This window comes from Leptidea sinapis, chromosome Z (genome assembly GCF_905404315.1).
Source record: "Leptidea sinapis chromosome Z, ilLepSina1.1, whole genome shotgun sequence".
Taxonomy (NCBI): Eukaryota; Metazoa; Arthropoda; class Insecta; order Lepidoptera; family Pieridae; genus Leptidea; species Leptidea sinapis.
In genome coordinates, this window is record NC_066312.1 from 29323026 (window position 1) to 29337009 (window position 13984).

General features: G+C 31.4%; 1 protein-coding gene across 2 annotated transcripts in view; it reads left to right on the forward strand.

Moving 5' to 3' along the window:
* LOC126979226 (rhomboid-related protein 3) overlaps window positions 1–13984 on the forward strand; it is a 191364-nt gene that overhangs the window by 168982 nt on the left and 8398 nt on the right. The window contains exons 1-3 of one of the 2 annotated variants that reach the window (XM_050828498.1): window positions 4676–4851; window positions 11732–11844; window positions 12881–12998. In XM_050828498.1, the coding sequence (XP_050684455.1) occupies window positions 11732–11844; window positions 12881–12998 (231 nt within the window). In that variant the 5' untranslated portion in view covers window positions 4676–4851. Of the gene's footprint in view, window positions 1–4675; window positions 4852–11731; window positions 11845–12880; window positions 12999–13984 lie in introns of those variants that run through there. The other variant, XM_050828497.1, reaches the window with a different exon arrangement.

Sequence of the window (13984 nt, forward strand, 5' to 3'; positions counted from 1 at the left end):
AGATGCATTCTCTGGATTGTTTATCAATCATAATTATTAAAAAAATAAAAAAAGTTTTGTTAATAACTGTTTTTAGTTGTTCTCAGGTCTGAGGCATAGTTTTCCGATATTTATCCTTAAAGAAGTGATTTTAAATCAATTATATTGTTCTAAATCCGGTTTTGTTAAAAAAACATTTGAATTTGAAATTTTATTATTTAAGTATTTCTAATTTCTATGCTTTGGCCGTGGTATTACTTAATTAATTTAACTTAATACATTTTTTGCTATGCTCACGCAACAACAATAGTTTTGCAACAGAAAAATTCAACTAATTAACAATAATTATTTTCATCTTATCAATTTCTTAAATCTTGCTCAACTCAAAAAAAATATATTTATGGATTTATTTCAAGTTATATGGTTAAGTTAATGGTAGGTTAAGATTCATTAAGGTTGGTAAATAGTAAAATGAAAAAATTAAAAAAAATAACTTTTGGCATTCTTATGTCTTTATTTTTTTTTTCTTTGGCACTGCACAGTATGCGCATTCAGCCAGTGTCATAAACTTATTAACCTTAATATTATCTTTTTACCTTAACGTTATTGAATAATGTGATTTTGATTTGATTTGGGTACCAAAGAGGATGTAAATACTACGTAATAAGAGGCGAGCTTGTTGATTTCGGCTATCTCCAGTTCTACAATATTACAGCCGTCATCTGCCAATATATCAATGACAGCACGTTTCTTACAATCGAGTGGCATAAAAAGGCAAGGCATAAAAGGCATTTATTTTCTCAAAATTGATTCCTTTAGAGTTCTTTTTGATGTCATTTCTAATAACTGCTAGATACTTCTACCGCTTCGGAAACAAATGGCGCTCTGAGAGAGAAGAAGCGGCGCAAGAAACTCTCCCAGCATTCTTTTTTTGCGCTCTTTTCATATAGTGAATCGCTCATTTCTTAGAAAGTTTCGCTAGGCTGGGTACAATATTACCGCTCGGGCGTTATTATTATATTTAATTAAATAAAGATGTAAATATACCTATTTATTTACCGTTGTAGGGAGTGACAATAACATAACGTATTGCAACAACACTTGGTGACGTCATGAAGCTATATCAGTTCGTAAATAGCTTTGACTATGTGGGGAGAAGAACTGAAAAGAAACTCCCAGCCCATCATTTAATTCATATAACAACGTAGGCTACTAAAAATAATTTATACAATTATAGGTGGCCTGCGCCGAACCAGACAAGAACCGTGTATTACTCATTATCTTCTATATATATATATATATATATATATATATATATATATTATATATAATAATACTATAGTAAGCCTTCTTTGTAAAAAAAAAGTTTTATTATATTTCTTGAATTTGTGCTCAATTAGTCCTAGTATTTGAAGTAAAAATTAAGCTCCAAAAAACTGTCTAATGATCATTCCTAGAATAAAAATTTTGACACCGCCATATATGTTTCTAAGGGTCAAAGCGGCTAGTCGCAAAAAACTGTTAGTATTTTATCCCTATCTCATCAAAGGACCATTACCGGAGGTATCTCGCCAAACGACAGACATAATGACACACGATTTGTGCAGACACCATATTGCTATAAATATTGTACAAATTAACGGACCCTCCTGTCGGCCACCTGTCATTGTTGCTAATAGTTAGGCCCATGTGTTGACTGACATTACTTTTTTTTTTAAAGTTCTTCTGACAAAGGTTTTTTTAAGTTCCAGAGTTGGTTCAAAAACTTTTCCAATTTTTAAGAGTGTATTTTGTGCCGTACCTTTTGCTGCTGCATTGATTTAAAAAAATTAAGCATTACGTCGTCTGAATTAGTATCGTATATACAAAGTGTGCGAGAGAGATGTCCATCCCTGTGACTGTAACCGACTTTGATTGACAAGTCGTAAACAGTCAGCCACTTTTGACATTGGCTCCTTATTATTTTCTTTAACCCTCCATTTCCTTTATGTAAGTACATTAATATGTCCTTAATGTTTATACGTAGATGTAAATATACATAGTTACGTAGGTATCTATGTTCAAAACATCAACAAGAGTAAGTGTGTATTTTTTTTATTAAAATTCTCATGTCATGGTGTTAAACATTGAACTCCTCCGAAACGGCTTGACCGATTCTCATGAAATTTTGAGTGGATATAGGGTATGGGTAGGTCTAAGAATCGGACAACATCTATTTTTCATCCCCCTAAATGTTAAGTGTGGTCCACACGAATTTTTCTTTTTTAATTTTTTTGACATTTTATTTTTAAATTTGTTTGATTATGAGTCAGCATTAAAAATACATACAACTTCAAATTTTCACCCATCTACGATCAACAGTTACTTTTGTATCGCGATTTTAATATCGGCAGTACAACGTTTGCTGGGTCAGCTAGTCTTATACATACCTATAGACATAAAACACAGTAAATTTCAGATTTTTTTTTTGCAAAATGGACCGACAGTCTGGTCAAAATCGTCATGTTTGGGGGAGGCCTTTATTCAGGAATGGACGGCTTCCAGCTGAAATGATGATGATGGTAATGACTAATGATTTTCGGGGTCAATTTTTAGCTGGTTTTCACCGATTTTTCACCAAAGAAAGGAAAGGCCTAGACTAATAGACTCAATAGATGTACATTGTACCATTGAAAAACAGCCAAGCCAAATTATGTTATTATCAGCGAAAGTTATTATAAAAAAATAAGTATTAACCCTTAATTATATCATGATCTATCACACAAAAAAATATGTAGCCTTTAACTAGAAGCATAGCCTGTACTATGTGCTATGTCACATAGTACTATATAATAAATGCCAGAGATGCCATATTTTTAAGTGAGAGGTTTTTTTCAAAAGCGGGTAGAGTTTATGAGAAGAAGTGCTTTTGCAATTTCGCGTTCTTTTTAATTTTCCTGTTTATTTAAGGACTACTTATTGTTTTATAGTTTAAATAAGTGTATTAATTTTTGAATATAAATCCGTGTGATTTTTTCATGTTTTGGTATTCTGCCGTAAACCGAACAATTGGTCAAACAATCATAACATCTTTTATATATCTCTAAGTATTAATGACGCGGAAAGAAACATTTATATTGTTAATACAAATCAAATCAAAATCAATTTATTTATGTAGGTTAGGCAAATGATAGGTACTCAAGAATGTCAAAACTTTTCTTTTGAAGGTTGAGCTTTAATGAGAAGAAGTGGCAAAAAACTCATTGCCTTGCACGAGTAAGTCTAAGAAAAAGTAACTGTAAAACACAGAGTAGAAACACAAGAGTAAGTTGATTACAGTGAGTAGTTCTAAATGCATCAATTCACACATATACAATAAATAAAGCTATTTCATTAGCGATTATTAAAAATATAAAACGTAACTTTAATTTTAAAAACATGAAGCAGTTTCAGGTAACAGGATCATACTGCCACCACAAGTAGCGCCCGTTCACAAGCATGACGAGCCATCGCCTCCCACAACCATATTTCAAGTTAGGGAACGACCCGACCCATGTCGCCGCCACAAGCAGTGACATTTAATTGAGCATGACGAAGCCTGTCACCAGTACTCAACCGAATAACAAAAAATAATGTTTAAATACAAATGCTTTCACCCACCAGGATTTGAAAGTGGTATTTGAATGGATACAAAACCAAAACTCCAAAGAAAACACCCTTTATCAATATTGTATCTAGATTTGCATTACGTTAAACGTAGGTACCTATATGTATTAATTTCTACCCATTCTATCCTTACAAGTTACAACAGTTCTTATCGACGCCCTAAAGACAACATGGCAACAATAAAACACCTGGCTTGGATTAAAGGTATCCATAATTACTTATCCTTATTTTGTGTACAACTTAGAACAGATGTTTTAATTTTTAAGTTTAACGATATTGGCTCTTGGCTATTCTAAAAGATTCTCGTAAACGGACTAATTCGTAAAATCATAAACGGAGAAATTGCTTTGACTGTCTCCCATTGTTTAAACATCTGGAAGGAATTTTTAAATAATATAGCTTTATATCTGTTTTTGAGAGTTTCTTATCATTGCCGTTTTCTTATTATATTCTTTGCCTGTAATAATTCTATCTGACAAATTGTCTATCGGCAGGCAAATGTCGTAACAGATACGTAAAAATACCTAAAAAATAATACATAAGTAGGTATGTGGTTATAACGATGTGCATTATTTTAACAGATTTTTTACCTAAACTGAATTTTTGGTATTGCATACAATATACATACCTACCTACATATTATATTACCTACATTCTTTATTTATCCCGGCGTTTTATTCACTTGCATTTGCAGTAACAATGTGATCCAGGCAAAATGTCAAACCAAACATTCCCTAATAAACTTAAAAATTACCTACAGTAGGTACTTTTAAATATAATTTATATCTATACCTATTTACAGTTAGCGATTTTATAATATTTGGAAAATAAATGGAATAGCGCTTCTATCTTCATCTTCCGAAACGGAACCACCCTCTCGAATACAATACCCATAAAAACCAACCACTATTCGATATCCTTGGAACCACAAAAAATATACTAGCATACACCGACAGTCGACTGTCGAGACAGCCGGGACCGGACAAAACGGAACGAAACTTCGTACAAAGGCAAACGTCATTGAATAAAATAATATCAGTCTGTAGCGAACGGCCTAAAGGAGAGGTCGTATCACTGTGTTGTACGAAGTGGAGCTTACTGTCGCGTGTTTTACATCGTATGCTCTAATAATGATCAAATGAAACTATCTACCTCATAATAAAAGTGAATATAATATTATATCCATGACTATATAAATGTGTTTACGATAGTTTTTGTTAATTATGGGTATGTACAAATTTTGAATAATATTATTTAATAAGAAATTAAAACCCGACAAAAAAATTATTATTGCACTATAATATACTATAGTAAGTATATAATAACACGAATTTATTATTATTTGAAAATAGAACCCAAACCAGTATTTTATTAATGTTTTATTTTAACATAACCTAAATATGTAAACAATGTAAAGACCTGCTTTATTTCGACTATTATAAATGATTTACCTACTCTTTTTTTGTTACTTTATAGTTTTAAAAATATGCCGTATATTATGAATTAAAATTATAAACAAAAAAGAAAAGGTTCAACAAAATACAAATAATAAATAACATAACCTAGGCAATTTGACATAATTTAGCATAGCATATAAACAATTTTGATACTTCTAATAATATTTTTTGTATTTTAGTACTTAATCTGTAACATTATTTTTTATATGATTTTATGAGATTTTTATTTTTTTTCTTTCTGGACCAATGTTGACATTACTTTACGCCTAATACTTTTCTCTTGCATTTTATTATAATTGTATTACCTACGTATAAAAAGTAATATTTCATACTGCTAGAAAGATCTACATTCTATGATTGCCTTTGTAGTTTAGGTAATATTATCGTATCGTTTCTGATTTTATTAAAACATACTAAATATTTACTACAACCACGAGTTTGTTTTTATTGCATAACTTTTATATATAATTACATTTGAAACTCACTAGCTCCAAAATTAGGCATACTAAGCATAGAATACAATTGATTTGCCATTTTACGATTTGTTTAATAGAATACACATCTTAACTTAGGTACATAAAAACATATACATCATTTATATATATCATACAAATGTTTGCACTTACCAGGATTCAAACCTACATAGCTTATTAATTCAGACTGACTAACCACTGGGCCGCATGGGTCATCAAATTCGTCATCATTTGAAGAAAAAATTAAAGTTCTATAGAATTAAATAATTAAGCTATTTGATTTATTTTAAAAAAATACTTTTAATATAAATACTGTTGTTAGCATTAAAGCTACTTTTATTTTTTTTTATTTATATGGATGTCTTACGGCTCAGTAATTTTTAACAGAAATTAATTTGTTAACACAAGGCGAATATCGTTGAAACGAATACATATAACTATTTTAATTAAACATATTTCTTTAACTTCACCTGTACGGATCTTTTGCGATAGTTTTATCCACGATTCATTCATCAAAGAAGCGGAATCTCACTCAGATATCTTATTTTTTCACAAACCTTGGTAATGTTAGAAGCGAAATATTATAGTAAGTAATATTTATACATTTAATCCTACTCTCTTTTCTAATTTTATAGTTAAGAGGCAAAAAAAATAATGTTCGTTTCGTGTTAAAGTCAAATATTAATAAAACAAATCAATATCACTTTATTTACTACAGTTAGTTCTATTCTATTCTTTATAAAAGAAATGACTAATAAAAATTCAAAAATTATAGTTTTACCGTTTACCACCAATTCGGAAAAGGTTGAGTTTTAACGGGATGAAGTTGCAAAGACTCCTTGCCGCTCTTTTAAATCAATATTTCGTCGTTACACAATTTCTTTTAATAACATACATGCAATACATGTAAGTTTATAAAAAAAAAGTACGAGTACAGTAAATGCATCAGTACACATGCTGTAAATGAATAAAATAATTATGCATAAATAATAGAATAATATTAATGATAGATATATTATAAGTATGCATACATAAGATAACTTTTATTATACTACATTAAGCAGGGTTTCCCATGACAGGATTATCAAGGATATGAAACGGCAAACGAAGCAAAATCTTATAACCAGTCGCAACATGTCATATTCATCTTGTTACTAAATATTTAGCGTAAAAAGGCAAGCTAAACAACATAATATAGGCACTAAATATATTGTTATATAACTATCATATAATTCAAAATATCAAACACTTAGTCCTCCCAATTCGTTTGGCTCCTCATGCAAAACTCAAACCGCTTTCACAGCATTGTAATAATGCAAAGAGACTCGAAAAGATTAGAACATAATAGTAGTGAGATGGAGGTGCGTGGGAACTCTCCCAGAGTTCATGTGCTTAACACATTACCTTGCCTCTCTAAATCTAGAATTAATATATGCAACACTTAGATCAACTGTTCCTCCTACTGGACTACTATGTTGTTAATTATTTTATAGTATGGTTTAATTAGTAAGGAAATAAGGTAGGTAGAGAATGCATTATGAACTTTGATAGATTTACATCTTTCAAACGAACTATGCATCAAAAAATACTATTATTTTACACTTACATGGTGATATAACGATATTCTAACTTAATATAGTTATTAACTTATTTTGTGAAGCTTTTTGTGGTGCCTTAGTGAATATTGACAGCCATAATTGATAATTAAAAATATATGAATCCCTTTACTATAATAAGTGTATCCAAAATACTACATTGTATAGATTGCATTACTTGCCTATTATTTGAGAGGATGCACTCACCATGAAGATTATAATTATGTTTCCATTCATTCATTAAAATATGACTATACAGGCACCTACGCACGGAATCTCACAGACAACAAAAGTATCCTTATATTGAGATTATGTAGGAAGCATGCATCTCATCACTTAATAAAAATGGTTTAATCCAAATCCAATACTAATTTAACACTTCATAAACGTGGGTAGCTAAATTATCAAAAAAATAAATATTATGAAGGCAATTAAAAATGGATCTACCTAATTCTTTCTTACATTTCATTCAATCTTACATGGATATAGTCTATAATAATTATATTATATTTCTTTGAAATATTAAACATACAATTATTGAGCATAGTATTTACATAGTATTAACTAACAAATTTAAGAAATTCAATTTACTTAAGCCTACTATTTAATTATGTTATAAAACTGCGAACTACATCTAATATATTACAAAATTCTCGTGTCATGGTGTTAAACTTTGAACTCCTTCGAAACGGCTTGACTGATTCTCATAAAATTTTGAGTGCATATTGGGTAGGTCTGAGAATCGGAAAACATCTATTTTTCATCCCCCTAAATGTTAATGGACCACACACGATTTTTTTTTTACATTTTTTTTTAAATTTGTTTGAATAATACATACAGCTTCAAATTTTCACCTATCTACGATCATGCTACTTTTGTATCGAGATTTTAATATCGGCAATACAACGTTTGCTGGGTCAGCTAGTAAAGGTATAAAAATAGAAAATATATTATCCTTTTTTAATTCCAAAAATTCTAAATGATTTATATATTATTATGATAATACGTCATTTAAATCAAATATTGTAATGACCATAGATACATGCACGCAAGTTTTACGGCAATAACAATATAGCGGCTACGGCTAGTTAGTGGATCCGGATACATCGGACGTGTCGGATGTCGGCGCGTGAGTCACAGGCGGGTGGCGCCCACGTCGCGCACCGCGCCCACTGACACCCGGCAATCGCAAATCCGCGAAATGTTCTATGGCCGTTCACCTAGCTGTTATTATAATGCCATTTATCTAAGAGATCAATCTTTAGCATACTTTACGCGAAAATTGTTTGTACCAACATAGTACATATATATAACGCATGCATAAACATAATATATAATATAAAAGCATATTAAAAGAAGTCAGAATTTTGTTTACATAAAATTATGTATCCACTTTAATGTAAAAAAATATTATATACAGTTATCTCGCCCCTTGTAATAATTATAAATTATGTTGTGTCTTCCGGTGGGAGGCTCCTTTGCACCGGATGCCGGCTATATTATGGGTATCACAACGGTGCCTATTTCTGCCGTGAAGCAGTAATGTGTAAGCATTACTTATTGGACAAATGAAACTTGACATCTTATATCTCAAGGTGACGAGAGCAGTTGTAGTTCCTCTCAGACGTTTTGGGTTTTCAATAATCTCGAGCGGCACTGCATTGTAATGGGCAGGGCGTATCAATAACCATCAGCTGAACGTCCTGCTCGTCTCGTCCCTGATTTTCATAAAAAAAATTGCTAATATTCGGACGGCTGAACAACGATCAAAACTTATTCTATATAGCATGCGGGATATTTAAAATCAAATTACTGAATTTGAGATTTGTTCTTCTTTATATTTTTACCATTATTGTGATAGTTGAATATATATTATATTTAAATCTATATTGATAAGTGTTAGCAGTATTTGATTCGAGTTAATAATTATTACTATTTATTACTTTTTCTTATTACTTGTATTATTTACTAATATAAATATTTTATTTACCTATTTAGAACATTTGCAACCAGGCCATCAGCACAAACAAATCACATTATCACACAAGAATATTAATTATTATAAAGACATTAATTTCATGTATTTTTCAATTTACGCGATTGCATGAAATTTTAAGATTTTGGGAAGAACAAATTTTGTTATGTGATTGTATTTTTTATTTATTACTTATTATAAACTAGAAACATCATTGGTGGCATTTTTGTACCGTTAAAATTCACTAAAAGAAGAATATTTAAATCATTTTTCAATTATACTCTATTAAAAGAAACATCCCCCGTTAGGGGTACGGGTAAAAATATTCTTGGTGTAGGAGAATTTAAACACTTCGTTCAAGTATAAAATAATAAATAAACAGTATGCAATAGTGGCAATGCAACAAATCATAAGGTGCCACAGAGCAAGTATTCTGTCTCAGACTAAGTATCTTTGATCTGTAGCGTGAAGGTATATACTCGGTACGGATATATCTGTGCCGTCTGAGACAAGTCTAGGCTATTTAAGTTTTGGCATTGGCCACTTTGGTCTCTGCTGTCGTGGCGTGGGAATCGAGAGTTGAATGACTGCGGATTGTTTAATGTACAATCTATCTTTATATAATATATTATAGTATTATGAATAAGCGGCAAAGTACTGCGTGATTACGCCCTCGAGAATTTTGTTTCTGTTATTTTTTTCACAGTTTCCGGGGTTTTAATAACTGACTTTCAATAAGTGATATTATATCCGATTTGGAATAAAAATATTTATTTGAATTTATTAAAATCTCTCATAAAAACTGTTTTCTAAATCGAGGCCAGAATAATAAATTATTAGCCGTTAAGGCTTTGCGACAATAACTACGCTGGCTCGCTTCCAGTGACTATCGACCGACTGCAACCCCCGACCCTCTATGTCAGCCTAGACTCCCCCCCTCAGCCCTGAAAATGATACCAGTCAGCTGATGTCTGTACTAATGTCAATTGTGTAAGCCATGACATCAAACATCGCTGCATTCTTGGACAAAAGGAGAATATACTTACAGTAAAAGCTCAGTCAAAAAGAGTTTTCAGCTTATAAAAAGATTTTAATAACGGCCGATTTTTATATTAGACTTGCCGGCACCCGGTGAGCTTAGCGTCATTTAAATAAATAAGCTAGCTCCTTATAGAAGAAAACTTAGAACTTTTAGTTTTACAATTTTGAAACTTCATAAGTGTCAAAATTAATTTCAATTTATTTTCAAACAAAAACACTATTTCATTGAAGTTTTCGCTAAATCCATTCATTTTCACATTTATGATATACCTACACAGCAATAATTATTATTATAATTACAAATTACTTTTTTTATATAATTTTATTATTTTCTCTACCAATGTTTATGGTGACAGTACACTTTGGATTGGATATCTATTTAATTAATAAATATTGAATTCTCAAAGTCTGGCTTCTACGGTGTCTAGAGAATACCAGCGTTGAGAAGTAAAATTCCCAACTTTACTTCTCAACTGCTGACTAGATACCATTTTGATTATTTAATATCCATATTGTTATTAGTTCAAAGATTTCTGTAAACCTTTTGAAGCAAATAAACCGTTTATTGATTAATTATTATTAATGCTGCACAATACGTCAGCTGTATAGCTACAGATATACTGTTATAAGCATGTCGATGACGCAAACTCTCGAGGTTTCGTCCATCCTAAAAGTGTCTTCTTATATAGTTTATTTATATTTGTAATTATTTATCGCGTGCGCCAGTCAGTGATCAGATCATAAGATTTTCCCCTACTAAAAAGTGTCCAATTCGGCTAACGAAGAATTCACTTAAAAAATCTACATATACCAGTTACCAGTGTAACCATAATCGTTGGTGTACAAATGCTGCAACATGCATCTTAAATACAAAATTTCATATCAATTCGACTTATGGTTCAAAATATAAAGACCACCAGCACCATCTATCCAACACCAATGTAAATGTTCACGTCGGAGTTTTCATGTCGTCCTTTATATTATGTGCTAAGCTTCGTTTCGATTGGGCTTACGGATTTCGAATTTTAGATGTATATACAAACATACATTCTCGATTATATATTTGGTATATAGATATTCGACATTGATATTTTAATCGGATTTCAGTTTTCGGTATTGCAATAACCGCAAATGCATGGGATATTAAGGTGATGTCTTGAGTCTGATTGAAACACAATCATGATTAAGAATTTAGTATTTTTAGATTGGTATTTGTATAAATGACACGCACACAAGCGAAGTATCTACTATGATAATATATATTGAATGTTAATTAAGATTTACATCACACACACACAAACACATCCAGACTCAAAATCGATTAATAGTTATCATAAAATCTAGATTGTCTTCTATATATAAATAATAAAAATGGTCTTTGTTTGAGACTCTTTCACGCCTAAACAACTGATCGTATCGACATGAAACTACCATCATTCGATGCGAAATGTATCCTAGATGGTTTACGGCTACTTATTTTTTTATTATATTATTTATTTTCTTTTAAAATTCGCCCAGCGAAGCGGGCAGGAACGCCTAGTCTAATATGTATATATTTTATTACAGATGAGCGGCAAACGAACCCGGAGCTATAGATGTGCAGTTCACGAGAGAGATAGAGAAGTCAGCTCGGAGAACGACTTCCGTTTACTCCTCGAGGATCCGACTTTATTCGCCAGGTAATAAATAACCTCGTGAAATCCTTAGGGAGTCAGTAGTTGCTAATCTATAATAAAAATAAAATAAAACAGCCTTAATTTATTTCGAAGTCTACTACAAATTAACCAAGCTCATATACAAACAATAACTTCTCTTATTGATGTAAAGTTACTCCGAGATAAAAATTACTTCTCCCGTCATGTAATTCTGTAGTGAAAAAGGTATTGATTTACAAAAAGCTTTAAATTTGGAATAATTTTACTTCGCGTTTACTAATAAGACGGCTAGAGTATTAAAAATTGCAGCTGTTGTAGCTAGAGGTTTTAATTTGAACATAAAACATTTACATGTTGGCCCTGACTTCGAAGTGCATATTGGCAAAGGCCTCCTCCAATTCTCACCAGTACTTCCAGTCCAGATCAAACCTGGTCCAATATGGGCCTAATGTCTGGTATATTTCGTCTTCCCAACTTTTCAGGGGCGGTCCTCTGAGCCGTTTGCGTTCTCTTGGGTACGAGAGAGTAAACTGCTTGCACCATTTTTTATTGGCAAATTGATTCGCTTTCCTTTTCCATCTTGCTGTATCTCTAGTTGAGATGCTTTTCTCTCTCGTAGGTTTACTTTGTTTGCCTACAGAGGCGTGGTGAAATGATCAAAATTTAAAATAGGTTTCATTAAAATCTGAAATTGTAATGATATTATAATCTATGTCTTGTAAGTCATAACGAGCCCAAACGTCAGACAATATTCATTTTGATATTCGGACTTCTAAATTCTAGTTTTATTACAAAAAATATTTAATTAAATCTAAATTACAAAAGTATTACAGTTATAGAGAAAATAAAATCGATTGATTTCGCCAAAAAATATTTTATGCTGTTATGTCGTGTCATAGTGACATGTCTTGTGAAATAAAACTGTAAGAAACTCATAAATGCTCGAGTAAGAATAACGTGAAAGCGAAGAATTACGGAATCCGTATCACGCATGGCCGCATGCTTGAATGTTTTCATTTAACAGTGTACATCGAGTGTTTAATAAGATCGTGTCTTTCAGGATGGTTCATTTAGTAGCAATGGAAGTGCTCCCGGAGGAGAGGGATCGCAAGTATTATCAAGAGCGATATACATGCTGCCCGCCGCCGCTTTTCATCATATTTGTCACATTATTAGAGGTAAATATTTAATTTAAATTATTTAAAGCTTATACGCCTCCGTTCGGATCTTGAGCGGTGGTGTTGAATGAGCAAAAATCATAAATGAGGTGTATTAAGCGGTTGATGCGTAGGGTCCTGTGCAAATGCATGCATTTCAGCGATATTTTTAAAAATTTCCAAGTTTCTAAAAATATAATTTTGCTCTTTTGTAACTCCAATGTATAGTTGACGAGCGGTAGTTATGGTGTAAAATCTGGTATAAGAAAAAAGTAAAACAAAGGCATAAGAAAATTCTATGGATTTAAATCTACCCTCAAATTACTTTAATGAGAAAACTTCTACATATAGTTAACACGTATTAGACAATCTTACTTATATATATATATTATGTATATGTTGCTGTAATTTGAATGGAAACAGTTTAATATATTTTTTGTTCAAGTAACTTAAGATCTTGTATTACAAATTGTCTCTGTTGATACTTATTTACCGCATGGCAAACCAGTCATTACTAAAGGGGGTTCGTAATGCAAAAATAACAAAAAAGCATCGCAATTACAAATCATTAAATCTAAAGCGTTGTCTTAATTATAATATACATAATATTATATAATATTGAGAATTTTTTAAGTAACTGGCTGGCTATTTGCGTTGTTTGTGAATGTAATGATAAGATTTTATACATAAATCTTCGAAACTTTCCTTCTTTACGTCTAACTTCAATTTTTTTTCAGTTAACTGTGTCCATGCTAAACTAATTTATTTTTACTTTGTTACTATTCAACCTAGATGTAGACTTTCAATGATTGGCTCTCTTCTCATTATTTGACGCTATTGCAAATGACAGATAAGGAAACGATAAGGTTTCACATGTTGGTTTAATTTACACATAAATAGGATCATACAGGTAGAACACCTCTGTACCTCCTCAAAGATTGCAGAGCTTATTCTGTTATAGTGCAGATGAAACCCCGTTACACATCCTCTCTGAATGTGGTCCTTTA